A 25,633-nucleotide genomic window follows, 5' to 3' on the forward strand; every position below is an offset into this window, starting at 1 on the left:
ATTTCTAACACAGCAGGCATTTATTCCGGTAAGAGGAGATCCGTCATTTCAGAACCAAGAAGTAAAACACACGCTCAAGCTTTGAAATGAGAGACACAGAAGACAAGAGTTAATAATTAAGAAAAATAAACCACTTTATTTCATATACACCGGAATTCCTTATGGGCAGAAACATTTTCAGTGGTCCGTTTGTTCCACGCTACTCCGACACCGAGTTCGGAACATGACCACGTTTTTTTTCACGCCGTTATAAGACGGGATGATGTCACGAAGGGGAAAGTACTATTATCAGTCCGACGACCTTCCTCCCGTCTCCATGACGACATACTCTCCGTCAACGAGCACAGTACTTGTCCAGACAGGGTCCAACAGTTTTAAATCTACATTAAGGGTAACTGGGTTGCATACAGCAACCTAATAAGTAACACAGTGTTGACAATTAATACAAAACGTTTTGTTTTGTTAAACGGGGAAACAAAGCAGTAACGCAGATAACGCTGTGGTACGTATCAGCAAAAGTAAAATTACGCAGACAAACATGTTATTACCAACAACAAAACCGGCCTCCGCAATGGAAAGCGAATGTACATTTATTTTATTTTTTTAAGCAAGACAATTTTATGCTTAAATCAATTAATGAAGTGCAAATATTAATTTCAAATTAATCTGTACATTAAAACATACTGATGCAATTCATAAATATTTTTTCAGTATAGTGGAGAAAAATGAAATGATTCATAGTTTGTAATACCAACAACAAACCAGAATTAAAAACACTAAAAGGTACCCACATCATTTTGTAACGATCCAGGGAAAGCATACGGATATGACAGTCCTAATTCCTAAGGATAAGGATTCTTTAGGTTATTGACCAAACAAGAGATTTTCACCAAAGCCATAATAACAGAGGGAAAAAAATCACTACATCTGTGCATCGGGACAGAGATATAAATTTTCAGAGGTAGAGACAAGTTTAAAGAGTCAGGCCACCTTCTGTTGATTCCTCATGCAGTTTAGCCAATATTTTAAAGACATTATAAGAAAGCCTGGTCTTAGTCATTAAAGTAGTCAAAAATTAAAAACATTCAGTTCCTTATTAATATACGCTGGTTTATTTTAAGCAGAAGCGCCATCAATGATGCAATCCATACAGGGGTGAGATCACAAAGATCTTTTATCCAACAAAACACCACGGTCAGTTTCATTTTTCCAAGACCACTGAATAAATAATATTTCATTGGATACGGAAAAGGTCTGATATTTCACAAAACATTTTGAGAGGGGAAAAGAAAACAACCTTCTGGAAAAAAACTATATATTTTTGTGCAAGTACATGTGAAAGTGCTTTTTAAACTTTTTTTGGTTTTCATCAAGTGCCAAGATGACCAATACAAATGCTCAACCTTAAAACTATTGTGAAATGTCATGATTTCCTCTTCAAATAATCCCAAAGCCATGATTATTTTAAAGCTTATTAATTCCAGGTTATTAAAATGACTTTCTTCTCTTAGTAACAAGTGACTATAGTTGAATTAATGATGCGTTAAAGTTTAAGACGTAAATTCTAGACAGAAGACAAATTCACCGCTGACACACCTGGCACAGACATTCCACGGAAGCAGAAGGATGGGGCGCCATCTAGGGGTGGGAGGCCTGAACACACATCCCCATGGCTGTGAGGACAGGCAGAACACCCAGCAGGATGGAACCAGCTGCTGAGATGGGGGTGGGGGGCTTTCAGGACGGGATGCTGTTGAGCAGCGTCTCCAGCTGCTCCTCACCCAGCCTCTGCTTTTCGTCCAGGTCCTTCAGGCGGATGAGAAGTGCGGCTTTGGTCTGTACAAAGCAGCGATAGTCCTGCAGCTGCTCGGCTGTCAGGACCCGGGCCAGGATGGCGGACACCACGCGCTCCCGCCGATCCAGGTTATCCTTCAGGTCTTTGGCATCCTCCTGCTGCTTACACAGCAAACGGTGCCGGTTGTCCAGAGATTGCTGCCATGCAGGGGACACAGAATTGAATTACTTTCTGGACGGCTTTTCATTATGTGCATCAGAGCGGTTTAAAAGCATTTCACACACCAGACAAGTCCTGGACAACTCCTGATGGCACCAAGAGAAAAAAAAAAAAAATACTGCTTGCAAGTCTAGCCCAAGGATGCAGTACGACTTTCTGCCAGCAGAGGGCAGTGAAGACAGAAATCTATAAGACTGATGGTTAATAATTATTAAATTGGCTGGTGCCCAATTTGTGACCGGTTCTGTTTGGTATTAGCTATGAGAATATGTGTGAGGCTGGGATGCATATTTACTCCCCCCCCCCCCCAAGTACATGGGAGTTCTTGGAAGTCAAACAGGCTGTAAATTGGGGACAGTGATATTTGCATTATTTTGAATAAACCAAAAATAAATTCCCGATTTTTTTCCCCAAATAATTTTCAGGACTACGGGGGAAAGAAACATTTTTAGAATGAATCCAATTAAAAAGCAAACAAACAAATTTTATGTATATCATTTTTAGAACGAATCCAAAAAAAACAAAACAAAAAAAAAAAACTAAAATGACATGTTACTCACCTTCTCCTCCGCGTCGGCCTGCTCCCCAACGGCGCTCAGTGCGTTACGCACCCTGGCCAGACGCGCCGACAGACACAGCAACAAGCTCACCACGCGCTCCAGGTCCCCAACGAACAGCGTGTAGCGCTCGTACTCGGTCGTCGGGCAGCTCTGTTGCACCAGGGTGTCAACGGCGCCGCCCCACAGGCCATTTGCCTCCATCTCATCCTTTAGGGCCACGCGCTGCTTCTCCACCAGTTGCAGGCGCCCCTTGATGCACTCCATCAAAGCCCTCTGGATGGGAGGAAGGAGGCCTTGGGGTTACAAGAGGACGGGAGACAGACGGGTGCAGCATGTCTGCGTGCTACACCAGGGGTATACACATCTGATACCCTACAGGACTGTATCCCTAACCCATAACCTCAGGGACCCACAGCTGGTCCATGTTTCTGCTACCGGTAGCTCGGAGGGAGCAGAAACATGGACCGGCTGTGGGTCCCTAAGGACCAGATTGGGAAACCCTGCTCTATAGCTACCTGAAAGCAAACCCGAGCGGCGATCGCGGTACTCCAGGGGAGGGTGATGTTTGTTTGGTAAGTATCCATCCATCCATTCATTCAACACTGCTTCTCCAGTACAGACTATATGTCAAGTGCTGAACATCTTATGCCCTACATAGCTGATTATGGTCTGATCGCCCATCATGCAACATGAGTGTATCAGACATGTGTCTAATGAGTCAGTTTCGGGATCTTCACTAAAACATCGAACAGAAACAGCAGCGTCACTCTCACTCCAGTGCTTTGCTTTGCTGATGCCTGCCACTTGTTTGTTTGCATAAATTTTACTTTTGCCGACACGTACCAGAGAGTTCTCAGGCTTTGTTTCCATTTTTACAAAACAAAATGTGTTTTATATTGATAATTAGCACTGTGTTACTTACTAGGTTACCATATGCAACAAAAATTCTCCTTAATATAATGACTGTATTACTGTCCAATGAATCACTATAACAGCTAAACACAGTCCCCCCCCCCCCCCCTCACATCCGGGAGGGTTAAGGGTGGAAGATGTGAAAATGCGGGAATAATATTTGCCACCCCTAACCTCAAGCCATACGAGAGCCTGCTAGCCTGAAGAATAACATTAAGTCTATTACATAAATTTATTACATTTTTAAACAAAACAATAATGCACTTTACACTTTGCATGTCAAATTACTGTCATTTCCTATCTAGAGCTTTTTATATAATATGCAAACCATTTAAATTATGTCCGGATATGAACAAAGTCACTACTGTACGCACTGGGAGCTCTAGGTTTTGAACCCATTATTAAAAATGCAAAATTAACGGCACTGAAAAGTTGAGTTACTGTGAAGAACGTGAGATGCCAAGATCACGAAGACAGCTACCATGTGAATACTGAGGCTTACCAGGACAGATACGCAGAGTACCCAACCAACAATTTTTATATTAAAGTAAAAACTATGCACTGAAACAAACAAATATTATGCATCACTAATAAATATATTATTTGATATTATGTGATCCAAATAATTTTCAGAAATAACTTCAGCTTGTGCGTTGTCTGCGTTTCTGTGATATTTCTGCAATCCCTAATGTTCAATTGTTCATGGCCAACTGACAAATAAATCGAGACTGTGAACATCAAATGCATGAATGTGAAGGGCTGACTGCATTTCCATCCATTCATGCTTTGAGTATAGGGTCACTGGGGTAAGCATGGGCATCCCCAACTCCCTAAAGGCAGCAGAAGCACTTTCTGGGTGGGATGTTGGACCACACACACACACACACACACACACACACACACACACACACACACACACACACACACACACACACACACACACACACACACACACACACACACACACACACACACACACACACACACACACACACACACACACACACACACACACACACACACACACACACACGGAAACTGAGCACCTAATTGCATGCAGGACAGTTCAAGAATCCCCAGAGACAACATACAAATTCCACAAACACGGAGCACAAATGGGATTCAAACCAACAAGCCTGCAGGTGTGAGGCAAGTTACGTACTTAAAATGCAACCAAAAATAGCTAAACACAAAGCTGATGCTGTGCAGTTAGATTTGGTCAGTCTACAAAGATTCTTCAGGAATCAGGAATCTTCACTAAGTTTCCTTGAGGTCATTTACCTAAATTCCCCAACAGGCAAATCTGCGGACACCCATATAGGGCCTGTGCTGGATTTACCTTCTTTCCCGTGATGTCACTTCCTTTATTTACGTGGCCATCTTGCATCTGCCCATCGGGGTCTGGGTTCTCACTGCTTGGTGGCATCATGTTTTGCTCCTCTAAAATTTCACAGCTTAAGAATAAAAAAGAGGATGTAAGAAAACCCTACTATACACACACATCCACAATCTGATCTTTTTAAACACACTGAGAGTCTTGTATTTTCTCTGTAACCAGAGGGAATATGGCTTTAATTCACGTAAAATTTAATACGCATAATCACACATACAGTATCCTTTTGTGTTTTACAGAAGCATAAGGTTACCTGTCGCCAGCTTGCTGTGTGTGTTTATGTCTGTAATGCTCCTCCATTAGCAGTGTGTCCTCAGACAGCAGCTCCTCCATCAGCATCACTGCCGTCTTGCGATTGGTCACCGGAAGCAGGACACGGGCCAATGACTGGTCCTCCGCGACAACTTCCTCCACCAACACCTGCCACTGCGGCTTGGCTGGGCTGATAACGTTTTCTGGAGCTCCGGTCTCCACCACAGTCTCACCTCCTTTCTCAGTCTCCTCTTCGGGCAGATCACCGTCTCTGCCCTCATTTTCCTCCAGGTCTGGACCTTCTGAGGTTGTCGCCACCGGTGGCTCATGCGGCGCCGGTTCTGGCAGCGCGCTTGGGGATTCAGTCTCACCGGAGATGTGGCGAGATTCTTCCATAACCTCTTCGTTCTGCGTGACGAGCCACGAACTCCGATCCGTCGTGACGCCTCGACCCAGAAACACCTCCTGGGAGGGATCAGGTCTCGGAACATCATCCTGGTCCGGTAACAGGGTGTGCACGGGAGGGGCCGCTCCGATTCTGCTGCAAGCACAAATCGCATGTCAGTGATGCCAGTCTTTCCGTGTGAATGTGTGCGCCGTACGCCGCAAGCAGTCACTGTTACATACCTAGAACCGGTCGGACTCGATGGCGATACGGAACCGGTCTTGCTGGTCCGTCGTTCCTGGGAGGCTTGGCTACTGGGGAACGGCGGCTCGGCGTCACTGACGTAGAAGACACTGTTGCCCACGACACTACTGGCCTCGGATGGAGAGGGGGGCCCCGTCGTCTTGGGGGACCCACATTGCGGCCATTCAAGGCCGTCGCCGAGGCCCCGGAACCCTGCCTCACTGCCCAGTTCGGGGGCGGTGTCCTGTCTCACAACGGGCGTCCTAATGGGCCGCACCTGGAGTTTCCTTGTCGCCTCCCAGAAGGAGAGGCGCCGCTGCTCTCGGCCTGGAGCGGTCCGCCTGTCCCCCACTAGGTCCAGCTGCTCAGAGCTCTTGCTTAGGGCCTGTACCGCGTCGATCCGGCCCGTGCCCAGCTCCTCCATGGACTTTCCCCTGAGGGCCACCGGCCGAGCTGGGATGTCGCCCGACACGGAGACCGCCCGGTTTGTAGGAGCTCGCACTGCCCCGTCCGGTCTCTTCTGAGCACTGGCAGAGCAAGGAGAGGGACTCGTCAGACGACATGTGCATGAGGTCTCATGCTAGCCTTGCGCTAGCCATCGACACATTCAGGAATAGGTCCCACCCTTGATTATCATCCCCCGAGTGTTTGTTCATTAACTGCCACCCCCCACAAATCCTGCAACTTTACTAAAATACAAGGCAGACGGTTCACCACATCCAACTGAACATACAAAACCTTCTTCCAGCACAACCCAGAAGCTAAGCTAGCTAAAAACTGCAGTTTCGACATCTAGAAACTGGGAGCGAGCAAAAACGTGGACCTTCTTGGGGTCCTCGAGGACCAGTTTGAGAAACACTGATCTAAACATCTCATTCATCAATCCTAGTTATAGTCGGGGGGAGGGGGAAGTTGTAGCCTGTCCCAGGCAGCACAGTGCACATGGCTGGGTTACACCCTAAATGGGATGCCAGTCCATCACATTCATGCTCACACTCACACAAACATATGGGCAGTGTGGGCTAACTGCATGCCTTTAGAATGTGGTAGGAAACCGGAGTAGAGAGACCTGGCGGCACACGGAGAGAACACGCAAAACTTCACACACACAGGGCGGAGGTGGGATTTACACCTCTTATTCATCACAGGTGAAACGTCTTACCAAGAATTCTGGGTGGAGGAAACTAGAGGTTTGTGGATGTCATCTTCAACCTAGCGGCACAGAAACAGGAAATGAGAGAACAGAAGATTCATGTAAACCCTACTCATCGTTTGCGTGTATATTTAATTAGAGCTGTTAAAATTTTATAGGTCCTGCTTAGACGGGTCTAAGGAATGTGCTTCCTAAATAAATTACTAGCCGTGACGGAATTGGGTCTTCTGTGACATTAACTTCAGTCTCACATTAAGATGATGTATCTGCCAGCCAATCACAAGCCAAAATCAGAAGGCAGACCCCAAGTGAATGTCAGCCCATGGGAGTTTTGTTTATAGAAGGGCAGAGGGAAAAAATAACTGGTTATCTTTCTGAACAAATCAGATTGTAGAGGAGGAGGGCTAAAGTAACTAGATGAAGTGGGATCAACCAATCAGATGTCTTGGTCTGACCTCCTCTAATTGTTTAAAATCACCTTCCTCTCCAATCTGACTGATTCCTCTCTCTGAACCAATAATAATTTCTTCTTCCCTCAGAACAGAAGTAAAAAACAGCACAGCAGTCCCAAGGATGAGACCCACCTGAAGGTTGTAGGGGGTGGAGGTGGAGCGGGTTTGGAAAAAGGTTCCCTGTTCGGGCTGATCCAATAGGGTCTCAGCGGAGGCAGACTTCCCGGTTGCAGAGCCGGTACATTCCCTCCAGTTGGTTTTACATGGGAGCACATCACTGTGGACAGAGCTGAACTGTGAAGTCTGGAAGGGGCCACTGGAGTCCAGTATGCGGCCTGCAGAAAGGGGCCTTAAGAGCTTTGGTCTTGGCGCCACATTCCCGGAAAGTGGCCTCAGGGCGAGGTCTGGGGGTCTCCCAGCTGTAGAGTGCCTCTGGGAGGGCAGAGGCTGCTGGGGCTCAGTGGTCTTCTGCCCGGTCTTCCTCTCCATATAGGCCACCAGAGCCTTCTGCTGGATCTGCTTCAAGGTATTTTTGGGCAAGCCAGAGGCAGAGAAGGCACGGTCCCGGGTCTCGAACAACTTCTTCCTGGAAGCCACCAGCCCCTGCTCGCTGAGGTCATCCCTGGACAGCAGGCCTTCCTCCTCGTTGCCCAAGGAGTTACACACGGGATGCAGGGGTGCAGCCCCCACTTGATTCAGCTTCTCCGGCTCGGAGTAGCAGAGTTTCTTTTGCTCAGAAGTCAGCCTCCTCCTGCTCCCGATTCGTGCTACCTGAGGCTGAGGGACACTGGGCAGCTTTGCCTTGTCTTTTCCTTGCTCTTCTGCCTCTACCCAATTCCTGTTCTCCTTCCCTTGCAACTCCGTTTCTAGGTCGAAGCAGGGTGAGGGGCTTTCGGGTGTCACCGGAGACCCCTGGAGGGACACGGCGGAGTTCAGGAAAGATGGTCTCAGATCGAGCCGTGGTTTGATCCTGTGCGGCCACGAGAGCTGCAAGTCCCTCCTCTTGAAGGATGTTTCCCTTAAGACCTTCTTCTGAGCATCTTTTAGCTTTTCCCTGTAATACTTCTTGAAGGATTCATCAAGGGTTCCTACAGGGCTGGAGAGACGATCTTGGCCCTGCCTGTCCTCGCTGCATGTGCTGTTCAGCAGGATACCACTTCTGCTAGAGGTGCTCCCTTCCTCTACACTCTGCTGCCTGAGGGGGGCGCTATACCGCCTGGACTCCCTCCACTTCCCACTGGTGTCACTCTTGGGCCTGTGCATCAGCACTCCCCTGTTCTCACCCGTGAGATGGTACAAGAGAGGAGTGGTCTCCTTGTTGATCTTATCGCTGGCTAAGTCTCCTAAAGGTTGTCTCTTCCCTCTTACTGCAAGGTCTGCTTTCTTATCGACGCCTCCCTGGTCTGCATTCAGTACAGCAACAGTGTCCTTGTCATCTTTGTAAATTTGTGTAGCACCGTCCTCTGGACCACAGTAGAAGATGGGATGTCTTTGGGAGCTAAAGCTTCTCTCACTAGTCGTTTCTTCCAAACTCTCAAGACCATAGAATCCCTGGTTTGAGATATTACACTGAGCACATGACACTTTGCTCTGAGACTCTTCATCTTTCATGCTGTCGTACACTTCTTGACTCTTATGACAGGTTTCCGAGTCCTGCCAACCATCATGACTGTTCTCGTGTCCTTGTCGCACATTATGGTCAACCACAGGACTGAGTAACTTCTCTTCCATCTCCACCAGCCTGTGGTGGTCGGCTGTAGATGGACTGATCTCTCCCTCTGAAAGAGTCTCTCTACAACTCGACTCTGAAGACTTGCACACGCCGGTTACGAAGTAGAAATTCCCTTTGTGCTGGATGTGACCATTTGGCAGGTTCTGCATTGCATGCTGGGTATCCCCGGGTTGCAACTGCTCCGGGAGGTTGGCCCTTTGCTCAGAACGTGACCTCCTGCTTTGATTTTCAGACCAGTTACCAGCACCTACGACCTGCTGTTTCAGGAATTCTGGTTGAATAAAGGGCGAAGACTGCTGGTTTAAAGAACTTTGAATAGGCTTTTGTTTGGGTGTCTGATCCGAGTCTTCCAGACCTTCAGGACATTCCAGATTAGACTGCGAGATCCTTCGGCCATAGGCCAACTTCTGTCTGGGATGAACAGCATCAGGATTAGCAGTCTCAGACCTGTGGTGTGATCTTCCAGCCCAAGGGCCATGAGAACTCAAGTTCTCTCTGTAATTTTCCAAGTTCTTGATGGTTATGAAACTGTCTAGACGAGCTGGTGGTGGTGGAGGTGGTTCCCGGTGGCAGTACCCACCATGGCAGGAACTGTGGCAGTAGCACTCCTGTGAGACACCCTCCACGGTCTCGAAAAGCTGGTCCACGCTTGCGGATCTGTTGATGTTGAGGATGTTGGGACTGTAGACACCCTTGACGTACTTCAGGTCTGTGTACTGGAGGCTTTGGTGCTGGATGTCTTCTGGCAGGAACGCGGAGGCGTAGTCTGGGGCATTGGAGCCCCCGGAGAAGGAACTGTACGCAGAGTCCCCTTTCCCGTGGTGGTGGCTGAACTGGTCGATGCTGCTGGTGGACTTGGCCGGCGAGAGTCGGCTCCCTGGGCAGCTCAGTGGCTGCACGTCTAGGTTGCTGGTGCCCTCAAAGTGAAAGTCGAAGGAGTCCATCGCGGTTTGCCGCGTGGAGACGAGGACGTGGGAGAGCGAGACTCACCAAGCCATTCCGCTACAGTTTCTGCAGAAAATAGGAACAAGAAAGTTCAACCATCAAAACAAATTGCAAATGAGAGGACATTTAAAAATATCAGCTTATAATACTGATTCATTGTGCTGCTCTGGATATTATTCAAATTAGTGAAACTCACTGGAAAAACCTCTACTGGAATGAGCCACTGCTTTAATGTTTTTTAATGTTTCTACCAAAAGTTCCACACATGATGCAAATTCCATCGACCTGCTGAATGTCTTATTACAATCAGTAATTAGTACTTGAAGGGCCTATTTTAAACAGATGTCAACAGTGGCTCTCTGCAGAGTAAATTCATTAAAGCATCACCAAAATATTAAATTGAGGCAGACTCCTGGAAGTTGTCCGGCATGTTTAACATTTAGGAATATTATTTTTTTACGACAGGTCGTCAGCAGGTTCAGTGAATTGAACAGCTCTTTTTTTGAACTGCTACAAAACTTTACAAAAAACCGAAGATCCAGAGATCCGATTCCCTAGATAGCACAAAGGACAAGCTCCACTTCATCCTTAAACGCTTGCCATGCCAGTTCAACTTGGTTTGTTAAAAGTAGATAAGATTTGAAGGACGTCGTCTTATGACGTTTCAATGCCGAAGGTGTCCACCAGCTTACTTTCGATCCACATCTTAGGCGACATTCTCAGTCGGCCGATTTAACCCATGAACGGGGCCCTAACCTCTCCCCCACCCACCCAGCTAGCCACCCCGACGCCATAACCCCACACCCACAACTAACAAACAAGAAGCACTGGAGTGGAAATGATGGTCTGGGAATGTCCGTGAAGGAACGCGCTTAGGGCAAGAGCTCCCACACGCGCACTGCTATCATAATGACGACTGACGACTCCTAACCACGCATCAAGAACTCCAAAACAAACAAAAAAAAAAAAAAACATGGATGAACAGAATTATGGAAATTACCCTGGGAAGCATCACAGAGATTTCTGGGCTCCTTCCAAGCAGTGCGTGCGGCACGTGCAGAGTATCACAACACAACGTTTTTAACTTTCGGAGAAAACAGGACTATGAAAGACAACGGACGTCACATTCTCATCACTTTCTGTATTGCACAATTGCTGTAGTTTGCATAATATCTGCAGTGATATTACACTCCGTTGCCGTAGTGCGGCGTCACCGAGAGTGAAGCACACAGGATCAGACGTAAGGGGTCCCCAGGCAGCAGGTGCATGACCAGTCCAGCGATGTTCCCTCAGGTCCGGGAGTGCGCGTCAGTCCAGTCCTCTCTGCTCACTTCCCGCTGACACACTCCGGATTTTATTCAAGCGCCATTCAACAATAGAGACAATGCACACAAATCGTAGTGCTTAAAAAAAAATAAAAAATCCAAGACATTTAAAAACACCTAAAAAGTTGGCTTTAGTTGTTTTAGGCAGAATAATCCTCTCGGCCCGAGAAGTTGAAGCAAATTAAGAGACAAAGAAAAAAAAAGAAAAAAAAAAAAAAAGTTAAACGACTCGTAGTACAATTTCAAAATACTGAAAAACATTTATACATCACCTTACCTGATATCCATCTTAAAAAAAATAAAATAAGCTAGATAGGAGATGTCTCCCCCTTAACTTCTTATGAATAAAACTGTTCAGGAATCTAGGCGTTTGACTTCGCACTAATCCAAAAAAAAAAAAAAAAAGAAAGAAAAACAGAAAAGGAGAGATTTCATTGACGTGGATGAATGAGAGAGAGAGAGAGGAGGCTGGTTGGCTGCAGAAACATGCAGAGTTCTTTGGGGGAAGAAGTTCTGACCAGATGCTAACACTGTGCCCTAGTGACGTCCACCTCGCCGATGTATGACCAACGCGGGAGAAGGCATTTTTCTCTGCTGAAAAAAAAAACAGCATGGGGGGGGGGGGCTTGCATTCCTGCCTCCCTTCAATGAAAGCCTGGCTGAGCAGCCGCTGCCCCCCCCCCCAGGCAAGTGGAGGCATCTGCTCTCATCCCAGCTAAACAAAGGCCCAGGAGGAGCCCCCCTTTTCAAGGCTAAGAAGCATACTCCCCCCCCCCCCCCCGCCTCTGCTGGACCCCAACCAGCTTCACCAGCACCCAGAAAAAAAAAAAGAGTCAGCCATTAAGAGCAGGGCGGTGACAGCGTGGGGCTGGGGGAGTTTCTCTGATGGGGAGAAGGATTCAGCCCCTGAAGATGCTCTTCATCACTACCATCGTTATTATTGGCGCCAACCAATTAGTAATAAACACAACTGGGATCCCGCTGGTGCTTGGGCCCATAAATATTTATTATTATTGCTCTTCTTCCTTCCGTTTCCTCATCATCTTCATCGTCATCACAATCACACGGATGCCGCTGCACATGGAAACGCACCTCAACGTTTCAAGCACCAGACAATGAGCCAAATACAGAGCATGGCGGTGAAACAAAAACAAACGCGCCACATAAACATCTGGCACGCCGTCACTGTCGTGTCGTCTTGCGCGCAGGTAACCCCTTTCTGGAGACGTCTACTTGCCTGCGTGTAAAAACCGCCCCAGGATCTCGTGCTTCGAGGGCTTATCGACCCGTCGGGGCGAGGAGAAGTGGCCTGGCATAGAATCATGCGTATACTGAAGGACGATAAATGAGTGCAGATATCATAAAACATTTACATATAACCTGCTTGTGTTCAGTAGGCTACCACATTAGCCCTCGAGACAGAGAGTAGATCTTTACCAACATTACCAACGTTCCACTCCAGCATATCAGCGTCTGACCTTGCCTCTCCAGCCTCGAGCACCACATTCAGGCCACAGCGCCCTCCACAGGAGCACCGGAAAACTCTCAGTGTAGCAAAGAACCCTCTTCTCACCTTGACGTCCAATCAGGGGCCAGCTTCTTTGGGCAAAAGGCTGGAATGCAATTGTGCAAAAAAGCTGGAGGTGTCCAAGCTCAAAATCTCAGTAAGGAGATTGTATCACAAGGCTGGCAGGAATTCGGAACATTTCTCAAGCTCATAAACGACCCTCATTTCTTTGTACCACAAGACTCTGACCGCTTAGGAACCTGGCATGCGTTAAAAATCCTGCTGATGTCATCAGAGCAAGTAATCCCATTGGCTCCTGAGATGTTGGGATTTACGATTACATTATCAATAAATAAAATAACTCATGCGTGAATAGCCAAACATTCGATAGGTTACAAGAACCCAATGTTGTATTTGTAATATTTTTTCCTTACCAAAAATAAATACTGAGACTAACAGACAAAGGTGGAAAGTTCATGTTCAGAAAGTACAAATCCAGACCAGGATTTTGTTTCAACCAACCAGTTGAGTTCTGTGACTGCAACTCTTTATACTCAACTTGGTCTGGATTTTTACTTTCTGAACCTAAACTTTCCACCTCGGCTAACAGGACTAACAGCTCTAGTAATCTAGACTAAAAGTTACGCAAATCATACCAGTAACACTGACACTGTCCCAGAACATTATATTCAAATTGATTGATTGATTTTATTCATTATTGTCTGCGATCAATGGAAAGAAAGCCGGTTGTTTTTTTTTTTTTTGTTTAGCTAATATTTCACATGTCAGACGGTCCTGGAATTTCTCCAGATAGTGCATCCAATCAGCATGTGAACAGGCTGAACTGTGGGCAACTTCTGGGTCAGTGTCCGGGTCTTTCCAGAACCCAGGGAAAAGAAAAAAATGTTACATAAAAACCGTGACAGTGGAACAAGAGAATGAGCTTATATTCATTCAACTAAATGGACAAATAACACAGCAACATCCTACTAGAACCTGAATTCGTCAAGGACAACAGCTTGGGTTGGTTTTAAGGGAAACGCGAGTTACCATCATAGCGAAACAGAAAAACAGGAAAGTATAGAGGCTACTTTGCGATCTCGTTCATAAAAAGCCTCCTTGAAGTTTAAAAACAACAGCCCCTTCACAATTCAGCCGGCTAAATGCCACCTAATTAATCACCATTACAGAGGAAGTCGAGGTGACGGAGGTGTGCGAGTCCCCACACTCCCTCCGGCGCACGCTAAACACGACCCAAAAATCACCGTTTAAAAAGCACAAGACCGGGGGCTAATGCTGGACTGGTCCCAGAGCAGATTCACATATGAGGGGCAGTGTTTGGGACCCTTTTAGCCAATGAAGAAGCAACGGGGAGGTGGGGGGCGGGGTGGAGTGGAGTAAGAGGTCATGTGTGCCTTTAATCAAATAAAGGAAGGATGTGTTTGTGTTTGCTGGTGCTGTATGGAATGTGGACTCTGGTATCAGCCCCACATTCCTCAGGAGACACATCAGCTTACACTGAAACGCTGTCAGAAATAACCTTTGCTTTTGGGGAAGGGAGTTAAAAAAAAAAAAAAAAAAAAACACCCAACATTTAAAAGTGGGTGAAAAATCTGATATATTACTTCATGGTTATATGCTCCACATCTCCAAGGCTCCAGGCTACCAAAGGCGGAAGCCACCCCTACTGGACTCCCGTTTGGAACAGTCCATCCGCTCCACGGCATAGGACCCGAGTAGAGGCTGGCCTGCTGCACACGCACTGAGAGGTGGAATTTGCGCTGGGCAATGTTTAACCTGGTCTGGTGTGACCGAAACACATTACACAGCATTATAAAATCCTCCAGGTTAGCGGTTAGTCATCTGGCAACTCTGTGGCGGGTAAAAAATTAACCTATTCAGTGCAGCCGTGGCAGACGTGTCGGTCAAGCGAATCGATCTTCCTCGCCTCACGGTGGATTAATTCCCGCTGATGTACACATCCAGCCATGCCTCGCACCACATTTAGTGGCTGCACATTTAACAGCTGAAGGAAATTTCAGCAGGTAACCATTTCAATAGTGACTTATAATCAGAGGCAGATTAAATCATCACTCAAATATTTCAGTGCTAAAAAATTCAAATCATAACTGGCATATGAATTGGTTTAATATATATTTTTATTGAAACAGCTATAAAAGAGGCTAGCAAACTTCTTCAGTAAATGCTAAACTGATAAAAATACAAGAAAGATACGAGGATTAGTCACTTAAAACTAACCAACTGGAGACTGCAAAAATGCCAAATCCGTTTCCCCACACCAATAAACCGGTAACCGCAAACAGTAGGTAGTACCTTGGATTTCTCCCTCTCTCTTATTCACCCCAAAACTGACACAGTGCAAACAGCAGTAATTTGCAAAATTCAACAAAAAAAAAAGTTTCACACGTTGGATGGAAGCACGATTAACCTTTTTAAACCACCTCGAGAGAAAAAACACCCAAGACCAGTGTTGGGAATTTCAGGCCCAGAAAGTACAAATCCAGACCAGAATTTTGTTCCCACCAACCAGTTGAGTATAAGGAGCACTCAGCTTGGTTGAAACAAAATCCTGGCCTGGATGTGTAGCTTATGGACCCGAAATGCCCAACACTGCCTGAGAGACCATACTGAGTACGTTATCCTTTTATATTCTGTAATGTTATAGGATTATATATATATATTTTAAAGCAGGGAATTAGTTTGGTTCAGTAACTTGCAAAATAGGCTTAAAAACCAACATGAAAAAGAATCTTGATAAGATCATAATAATGATCCTAGCCGAAAAAGAACCTGTAGGATGACAAATTTTACTGTTTTGCCCACCCCTGCTTTGACTACATACTCGGAGCCAATGAGAGGGGTGCATGGTCATACTCGGAGCCAATGAGATGTTCTCCTGCTCTCCAAGGGAGAGCTTGGTGTCCCAAGACCCTGCCAGGAACAACCACTTCCTGCAATTGTTAACTAAAACACAAGACTCATTCATTCCTTCCATTGAAAACCGGTCGTGTGTTAATCTCCATGGTAGTTTATTAGAAGTGCATCTTCTACTTGGGCAGGATCTAGTACGCCAAAACTAATAAGGAACACGCTGGGTTTAAAATCAGCTCCTAAGCCTTCGCTCGATGCCCGGCCCTAATTTTGCAGCCTTAGTCCCGTTCCAGTGTAGCTGATCTTTGTCCATTTTGTTTTTGCCATTGCGACGCATCATATTCAGTTTCCCGAGGTAGAGTCACGGAGATAAACCTGGGTGTCGAATTAGGCACCGCCCAAAACTGGTATGACACAGGGGAGGGGGACGTGTCTGCTTACCGTCTGCCAACGTTTGCTTGGCAACGGGGCGACAGACATGCTAGCGCTTAGCGACGAGGTCGGCTCAGGTGAGCGGGAGGTGGTCAGGCTCTCTCCATCGCGGTCACCCTCAAGTCAGATCACCAGGAATAGAAGCACCGCCTTAAGATAAATTAAATGTTATTCGGAATGACTGCAAGGAATGAAAGAAAGGAAAGAAAAAAAACAAGCAAACTAGGTCAAACAGTGAGACACCGCACCCGCGAAAATCTCCAGAGACGGCATGACGACGATATAATTTCTTAAAGGGAGGGGCGCAGCGCGACAGGTGGGGGTGTGAGGTCCAAGCACCTTCCAGCAAACAAAAAACAAACATAATCAGACTCCAAACCTAACCAAGCCAGTCGCAGGCTTCCAAATCAGGTTTAGGACCAGGGGTTTCGCCTCCATCGCATGGAGAAACCTGCTGAGAATCATCAAGCGGCACGACAACTCAAGGTCAGGTGGTCGGTGCCAACCTGTGCTCCGCCAGCCGGAATGCTTACCTAGGACTCGTCTCAGATTTACGATGACGATCTCTCAAAAAGGCGTAAAGATAAGCGTGGGGGGGGCTCTTTAAAAAGCTGAGCCGGCACTGGGAAACCACAAGGGAATGAAGGCGGTTATTTACGCCTGCTTTCAGCATGGGGCCCCCCGAACGGCTGGCTGCCTCGACTAGGGCCTAACGATGGATAATGCGCCGCTTGGGGCGCCGCGGCCGTTTCCACGGCGACTGACATCATTTCCTTGCAGCGACGCGAGCTCATTGTGTCGGCCGAACCCGTCTCCCCATCCTGGTGATTATAAACGGGGAGGAATGCAAGGTACGGGCTCTCTTGGGCTAAAGCAAACAGGCCTGGAACAGACTGTATTACATCACAGCTTGCCAGCACACTTATCTGCGCTTGGAGATTAGAAACCAAATATTAGCTCAGGCCATAAAATGTTCACTTTTCTGCACTCGGGCTGTAAATATGCTTGAGGCACAGAGGCAGGATGACTGGCTATGATACTTATTGTATTTAATGCAGTGAGTCATGTAGGAGTTTCAAATTAAGCTGACGCAGGCTAAAAATAAACACACGCACATCCACGGCTGGGACTAGTCACACACATGCAGACTCATGGAGAAGGCCTGCAGAACATCTTGAGATGAAGCAGACGGCCCTTGTTTAGTCTCTCGGAGCTCTCTCTTTGATTACCCTCCTGTCCTTAGACCGGATAACCTTGACTGCTGCCATTTCCAAGTCCTACGAGCGGAATCTCCGCCCCCACATTCCTACAGACCTCCTCATTAATCCGTAAAGTCCAGTCTTTTCTCCTCTCCTCCCCTCCCGGCATTTATCTAGCGCTTCCCCAACAGACATATAGCTCCTACCTTACTGCAGCGTGTTCTTGTATTACAAACCTGTAGGCGCCATGTTGTGTACCAGACTGAAACAAAAAAATTTAAAAATCACCAATCGGCGTCTGGGCCACACCGTGACATTTTATTTTCCAGGATGTTCCGCTTCGTTTACCCTGGGATACCCGTTGGCTCTTATCTAGCTACTTTACCTACCGCGTCCAGGTGGAAAGTTCTTTTCCTGTTGGTAGGTGACACAGACTCACTTCACCCATAGCTGGAGCAGGGCACACGATGTCACAGGTCTGGTATTCGAGGTATCTTTTGCACTGGGGGCCACTCGGGTATCAATGCCTCTGGGTCTCAGGTGACGTCCCCCCCCCCCCCCCCAAAATCCACCATGCATGCCTCGGTTCCTCAGCTCGGACCACAGCTCCCCTCCCTCACCTCCCCACCCCCAGTCACGCATCGACGACCCCCCCCCCCCAGCACACACTGCTGCACGCGTGACAGCCAACAGCATTCTCTCAAGCGCCAAAACGGAGAAAAAACACAATTAAGCGCTTAATGAATCAGCGTCACCTTTTACCGCTGCCTTCACAGTGTCACGCTTCACATCTGATATTAAAAATTTAAAAAAAGAAGAGAGAAAATCCAAGACAGGATTCCCAAACAGTCCGAGATAACCTTATTGCACTGTCAGTTAGCTGGGAGAGAAGGTTCAAGTCAGAAGGGAGAAATGAGTCCCAGACGGGACCTTATTCCACATCAAAGCTAGTGAACATAAGAGGGAAAAGAAAAGGTAGCAAGGCTGAAAGAAGGCAGAGTGCAGCAGGAAAGGATTATAGAGATTTCAACAGATGCGGCTCAAAACGGACCTGCAGAAAATCTCTCTCGACGTCTTGATTTGTGACGTTTGTGCCACCTGGTTCCTTTCGATACATGTATTCTGCTTAAAACTTTTCATTTGCACTGTTCACTTCCGTGTATGACACACATGTCACATGTGAAGTAGACAAAAAAAGATACACTGAATTCATTGTTCTTATAGATTCGAGATAAAAAAGGAGAAACATCACAATACAGTTAATATATACACACACACACACACACACACACACACACACCACACACACACACAGGGGATGTGGCCACGTATATTTACAAAGCTATTCCTGGTAAAGCCTACTATGTAAAATATACATAAGCGTGTTGAATGAATGAACGAAATGAATGAATGAATGTTACATTGACACAGAACTTTTCAAGACAAAGTGCTTTACAGAACCAATGGGGAGACACAAGATTGGGCCTTGGATTGGTAATGGGACTCCCAAACACAAAACGGAAGGCCAAATGTCAGCACCTGCAATGAAAACAAATATCACAGAGTCTTAATAACACTTGACGGTTTACGGTAAGAGTGAATCAGCATAAAATCGAGGCTTTATAAAAAGCAACAGCGGGACGAAAATAGAATTGCACTCAAGAGCCATGCTTTGCCAGACATGCGCCCGTCCGTGACCAAATTAATTAAATGCATGAATGAAACGGGCAACCATTGCGTGGATTTTTACGTCTACGAAATGCGTCCATCGTCAACAAAAACAGCTAGGCAACAAGTCAATAGGAAATGTAGAGACTCTGGTTTCTTCCCAGATTACGTTAATAATCCACAGGCCAGAAGATTAAAAATTTATCCTCCTGCAGTGAAAATTGGTAGCCTGTGTCAGTGTCGGTTTACTTTTATTGCGGCCAAATGACAAAACAGCAGGGAGAACAGTATTAAACTCACAACAACCTCAAATTCGTTTTAAGAGCACATTTCCGAAACTCCCTCAATCCAAGTGATACGTTTCCAAGGAAATTTCTCTGCATTTTTTAGTCATTCAGCAGAAGTTCTTCCTTAGATTACATGAGGATTGAACTTTGGTTCTCAGCACTATAACATAGGATGAGGAAGCCTGACTTTCAGTCATTGGTGATCTTACTTCAACAACAAAAGGTCTGTAAGTTTCGGGAATTTGTACTCCTTTTCTATCCATGACCAAATTCTGCTCCTAAGATACCTCCACATCATAGCTAGAGATTACATCACCCATATTAATAAGGCAAAAATGTCACGGCCTTAGAGTTGGTATGATTTATAGACCGGCATGCTTGCTAGTCCCACCTTAGCTTGAACGCGTGTTAAACATACAGAGAAGAGCATCTGTTAAAGGACCTGTAAAGCAGGAGATACGCCCTCCGCCTCTGAGAATCACGTCACGGCCGGCAATGTGCACGCGTTGTGTAGTGCGTTTAAAAAAAAAGAACAAAATCCGCTAGAACCAGAGAAACATTATTCCCCCGAAAGCCGCGAACACGAGAAGGCTGCACGTCGAGCTACGATATTTGTTCGTGCGTAAAAACTGCGTCGGTGAAGTGCAGGCGAGAGGTGATGTTAAGGGTTAAGGCGCAAATCAAACGATTTCGATAAACGTTACACTTAAAATTATACTTCAATTAAAATCAAATGAAAAAAAAATCAAACAGTTCCGATGCAGGAAGCAAGTTTCCTGACAGAGCGTTCATGACAGGGGCACAGACATGCAAACGTGGATGTATTTGCGTATTTTGATTGGATTTGCCTTGCAAAGTTTGCCCCTCCCTGCGAGAGGTAGCCAAACCATTACTTTCACCGGGAGGTTTCTAAAATCGGTCAGACGCTAACAAACACTCATACGGTGTCTTCTCACACTCCCCAAGCATTAATTCTCTCAAAAGCTCCAAACCAGGCATTTCATTTAGGGCTATAATTTTCTGTCAGCTGCCCCCTCCATAACACAATGGCTGTTTTGACCCCCAGTGACTACTATTATTATGACGATCACTCACGCTTAGAACCTCTGCCTATTGTGGCCAGACCGGGGGTCTCACTTCAGCTGGTTACAAAAGTACACCCACTGAAATGAATTTTCAAAAGGGACCTAAATCAGGGAGTGACACCGCGAATGAACTTGTACTGCAAAGACGCAGTCGACCTTACTCTATTGCACTACCAAAGTAAAAAAAAAAAAAAACTCCTCTCCTCCATACTTCGAGATACGGAATTAGAGCAACACAGAAAGAATATAATGGCTGGGAAAGGAGAGGGGAAAGGAGAGAAGAAAGGAGAAAATCCCCGTTTTCCAGTTATGAAAAAATATGAGCACCGAGTCCTGAATGGAAGCCATAATGCGAGACAGAAAAGCGCAAGGAGCAGATTTGTTGAAATGTTTGGTTGATCTACGAGCAGAAGATCCTACATCGTGCGAGGTTGGGGAGGGTGGAGTTAATCATAACGTGCTGATAAGTCTTGGCTCTTTGCGTCGATACTCCGTAAATACCACTGTTATGAGGTTTAATAAGGGCGCGGATCCCAGCACGACCCGCCGGAGTCCTGTTTGTTGGCAGTCCGTCACAGACACCTCTTCATTACGGCCCGTGAAACTTTACCCTCCGCCGTCATGCGACGGGGCATTCCGCAGGAGCTGCAGCGCTGCACGGCTGCTGTGGAAACCACGCGGACACGGGTACGGGCAAAAAACAAAAGCCTCCGGCAGCTGAGTCACTCCGCTGATGGTTTTTATACAAAAGCAGGTAACGAGCGCTTGAGGTATTATTAGCAAGATGCAGGTACAGTGTAGTGCAGATCCTTCCGAGACCGGAACCAACAGCCTTTGAACACCAAGTCCATAACCACTACGCGTTCCTCCCATAAATAACCCAAAAGGGCATGAGGAATTCCGAGAAATTAGGACCCATAAAATGTACTTCCTAGTGAGACTTTCTGGTGCATCCTCCGCCAGTTTCCAAATAGTATTCAATGCAGTTTATTTTTATATAGCGCCTTTCACAGCAGTGTCGCCCCAAGGCGCATTACACGGGTGTGTTAATATACTGCTACATCAATTACACAGAATGCTACAAAAAAAAAAAAAACAGGGAAAGGAAAAGAAATAAAGAAAGAAAAAGATGACAATGGAAGAGATGAACCAAAAACTCAAGGTGTAAACTGTGGCCAAGGCCAAAAATCCATCGATGTGTTGGGTCTCCATACCACCAGAGTTGGCAGACTGAACACTGCACCTATGATGTCATCATTCGTAAGTCACATCCACAATGTCAAGCTTACAAACAGCGGAACCCACCTCGGGCCCCATCCAGACACATGGGACAGGAAAGCCTGCTAAATGGGACACATTGAACCTATCGAAGCAGTGTCCAATACAACAGGGGCGGGACTACAGGGGTACTGGCCTCAGCTCGAAGCCGATTGGCCCCTGGAGTTCCCACTCCCCTGTCAGTCACTCATTCAAAAGATATTATTGGCCAAAGACAAGGCTGCCCCCTCTATATGAATGATGGCCCATCTAATGCCCTTGTCTAAAAAAAAAAAAAAAAAAGCAATCCTAGAATCACCCCTGCAATATGAGCATATGGTTATCCGTCCAATTAACATACCCATGATACAGGCCAATCTTAGCATTACAAGTTAATTTCGCAAGGATTTCCGTTAGTCACGTTAACTGTGCATAGAGATTGGAGGCTCGCCCACTAAGGGGGCGCTGGGTAGCCAGAATGCGCGTGATGGGATTCTGATCCCAACCAGGTTTGCACGCGTGACGTGCAGCTAAACCCAGCTGAGAAACGTGCTTCCACTCAAACTCACAGAAACCAGAATTAGTGGGGCTACCCCCCCCCCCCAAACACCCAAGCAGTACCCAGTATCACATCAGGGAGCAGAACGACCAGGATGCAGGTATTTAGCACGTTTCAAGGAAGCAAGATCATAAAGACATTCACTTAGCCTTGAAATGTGCTCTTTGCAGGTGTTACTGTACACAGCTCCCCTCCCCCCCCCGAGATGGAAAGGCTATGACTCCCTGTAGAGAAATAGGCTGCAATGAACACGGTTTAATAATAAACTCAGACAAACAAAGAAATGGTAACTCGGTGCTCCCAAACTGGAAGGAGTGCGGAAGAGATCCGATTGCAGGCAGATTTAAAACAAAGCCAAATATTTCCTACTGTGGCCCAAGTCGTACTCAGCACAAGGATGCGGGCAGAGTAAACGGATACAGTGCGATTGGCTCACCCGATATCAAATCTCCTGTTTTGGTCCATGACACTATTAACAGAAGAATAAACTGTTTTTATGCAAATGAACAATATGACAGCTGAATGCTTTTAATAATCTTCAGTGGGGGCTGTTTTACCATGCAAACAATGAATTGGCTTAGTATATTTGCATCATAAATCACCCCTCACATTTACAATCCACGGACAACGATAATAAACAGTGCCGAAGTTCTACTGATCGAAATATCCGTCATCATGCTACAAAAAAAATATATCAGCTCGACACGATATGCTGGATGAGAGTTCATGTTTGCCTCTCAGCTAGATGCCGCGCTGTCAAGGTCAGCCTACAAAATCATAACACAGCTCGCAAAAAATGTCACTAAACCAACATTACCAGATCAGACACGCCAAGGCAAAACCAAGCCCAGTGTCTAAACAGAAATGTTTAACAATTAAAACCGCACGCCAAATGGCCATGGTATTTACCTATTTATCATATTTTACGTATAGAGATCCCTCCCCGACCACCAAAAAAAAAAAAAAAAAAAGATTCAGTACGATTTAGTTTATCAAAACACTTGACAACCAGAAAACTTCTAAACGGATGTTTGCTACCCGAGAGGAGAGAGTTGGAGAAACTTTCACTGACAGCTCAGAGCGCAAAATACAGGAGCCGGGCGACACGCGATGAGGGGGACATACAAATTCATTATTCATCCGGGCCGAGGTATAGATAGGCTACCAGGCGAGAATTATGAACAAAACTCGCAGTTCTGCAACCTTAGGGGGAAAGTGGCCCCACATTTCCTGCCGGTGATCCTCACAACTGGGAGGGCAGAGCAATTAAAAGCCCAGGTGTGGTCCGAGTGAATAAAGCTACAGGTAGGCTAAGCTCCGGTATGAGTACAATTCCAAGTATGGTATGGTATGGTAGAAGCAGGACTCCTGGTGACAGGTTAACCCGAACCCTAACCTTCATACTCTCGCTATTCTGCGTGGTCTGCGTGCAGGGCTCTCTCGTCACACTCACGCCTTCAGATTGCCAACGTAAAAAAAAAAAAATCGATATTTTGGGTTGGGAAGTTGCAAACCCTACATACAATTCACAAGGTGGTAAAACTTTCACATGCGTGTAAATGCGTGCGCAGACTTGGCATCACTGCATTTTCAGGCTTTCACATACGGCTTATATGTGCCATCAAGAGCCGGACATGGTGCCCGGTGCTACCGGATGGCGTGCGGACCCATTTACCGCAGCTAACATGGAGCGCAGGCCGGTACTCGGCGTGTGGAGCAGACCTCGACCCGCTGCAGAACCACGCGGTTTGAAAACCGTGTCTCTCCCGTGTGCCAGGGGAGACACAGAGGGACAGTGTTCATGCTGCGTGGCCGATTCGGTTACAGCCCCAGGACAAAACCCCAGTGTCTAGTTTCCGCCAAACGGCTCCGGACAATGCTGCCATTTTTTTTTGTTCCCACTTTAAATTAAACATATAAAAGTCATTAGGCTGAAAGGGGAATTCTGCATTATTTAGTCAAATTTGCCACGACTTCATTCTCTTAAAATTTGGTCACAGGAGATGAGAAATGCACCCACTACTTCACTCTTTACCCCCAGATATTTTTAGATTTTACCTCCCAACAAAACTCCGTGCATTACACAGGAGAGTCATTTCTAAATGTTATGGCGTTTAACTCATGCAAGTGGTGTTGAAAAATATCTGCAAATAAAGAAACGTAAAACACTGTGAACCACTCACTGGCTGAGACCAGACAATAAAAGTGTCAGAATTAGTCTTGGGCATCCCGTGCAAAGCCATCTTCAGCAGCTCTGACAATTACACCGAAAACGTCCAAAACACGGGTTTACAACCTGCCAGGACTAAAAGTTTTACCTACATATTTCGATACCCGAATCAAACTGCATAGGAAATCAATATGCGTTAATGTTAGCTAGTCGTGTCCATTATACGAACAGATCAAAGATCACTATCTACATTGGCAGTGTGTCTTATTTAAAAGAACATAATATAAATGGTGATTATAAAACAGCAAGGCGGAGATCACCCCCCCCCCAACAAAAAAAGTCTCTTTCTTGTTCGGCGGCTGGATACATTTTGTAGCACTGCATCTCCAATCCTAACTATTGCTGAACTTCTGAGATCGAAACCAAACCACGTTGCGGAAAAGGGGAGCGATACCAAAAGCACCTGCCGGTCAGCGTGGACACATACCTGGCGATCCCCCCTAAAAGCTCCCCGAAGCTTTCCTGTGGCGTCCGAAAAGTCTGCTCCTAGGGACGACCCGTCCTTCCACCGGCAGCAACAGCTGACTGAAACTTTTCCTCCGCTCAATGCTCCCAGAAAACAGCGTGTCCGCCACTTCCATATACCTGCGCCCTCAGTAGATTTCACAATGGGCTGAAAGGAAAGGGAGCCTTTCTGAGGAGGAGGAGTAAAGCTGAACCAATGGAGGCGGCTTTGCCAAATAAACACGCCGAGCATTACAGTATCATCGTATTCAATATCATATAATGTTTGATGCACTCTCATAACAGAGTTTATTTTCAATAAAACAAAAATAATAATGCACGTTAAGTGCGCTCGCTTTTTTATTTTCTGATCGACGGCGAGAAACTGTCCGACGGTCCCTAAATCAAGTATTTCTGCTCCACAAAAAAAATTCAGTTTCGAGTACCGGGCACTTCCTAAATTCTAATTATAGTTTAGTTACCTATGTTGCTCGGGATCGGTTCAAGCATCCATGTTCTGGATAAGCGGCTTGTATCGTTGCAATAATCATATATCCTCCTTGTGTGACTAGCATAGCTTACAATAATAAACGAGTACGTTCAAGTTTCGTTCAAATCCAGTTCATGAATAAAGCAAAGGTAGTTCGTCATTATTCTGTTTGGGGAGACAGAAATACTAAACGTAAATAGGTCATAGTTTGAGCTGC

At 46.2% G+C, this 25,633-nt stretch overlaps 1 protein-coding gene across 7 annotated transcripts; it reads right to left on the reverse strand.

Moving 5' to 3' along the window:
- Positions 1-109: 109 nt before the first annotated feature.
- Positions 110-25,189, reverse strand: shroom1 (shroom family member 1). 7 transcript variants are annotated; one of them, XM_048995399.1, is made up of 10 exons: positions 17,786-17,906; positions 17,603-17,658; positions 16,207-16,347; positions 7,497-10,107; positions 6,922-6,971; positions 5,759-6,286; positions 5,133-5,672; positions 4,826-4,940; positions 2,575-2,847; positions 110-1,992 (listed from the first exon to the last, which is right to left on the reverse strand). In XM_048995399.1, the coding sequence occupies exons 4-10, from the start codon at positions 10,038-10,040 to the stop codon at positions 1,738-1,740; spliced, it is 4,305 nt and encodes a 1,434-aa protein (XP_048851356.1). In that variant the 5' UTR covers positions 10,041-10,107; positions 16,207-16,347; positions 17,603-17,658; positions 17,786-17,906; the 3' UTR covers positions 110-1,737. The 7 variants fall into 7 exon arrangements, with proteins under 7 accessions (XP_048851356.1, XP_048851357.1, XP_048851358.1 ...); XM_048995400.1 differs by having other exon boundaries at positions 16,446-17,658; XM_048995401.1 differs by lacking the exons at positions 17,603-17,658; positions 17,786-17,906 and adding an exon at positions 24,910-25,189.
- Between the last annotated feature and the right edge of the window lie 444 nt (positions 25,190-25,633).

The sequence above is a fragment of the Brienomyrus brachyistius genome, chromosome 24 (assembly GCF_023856365.1).
Source record: "Brienomyrus brachyistius isolate T26 chromosome 24, BBRACH_0.4, whole genome shotgun sequence".
Lineage (NCBI taxonomy): Eukaryota > Metazoa > Chordata > Actinopteri > Osteoglossiformes > Mormyridae > Brienomyrus > Brienomyrus brachyistius.

Bases quoted from the DNA above. Each gene is read 5' to 3' on its own strand.
- shroom1 (XM_048995397.1), bottom strand. From the start codon at position 10,040: ATGGACTCCTTCGACTTTCACTTTGAGGGCACCAGCAACCTAGACGTG. The intron at 6,972-7,496 runs GTGGGTCTCATC...CTGTGCCGCTAG, and splicing joins CCACCCCCTACAACCTTCAG to GTTGAAGATGACATCCACAA. The intron at 1,993-2,574 runs GTGAGTAACATG...CCTGCATGGCAG, and splicing joins AGGCCGACGCGGAGGAGAAG to CAATCTCTGGACAACCGGCA.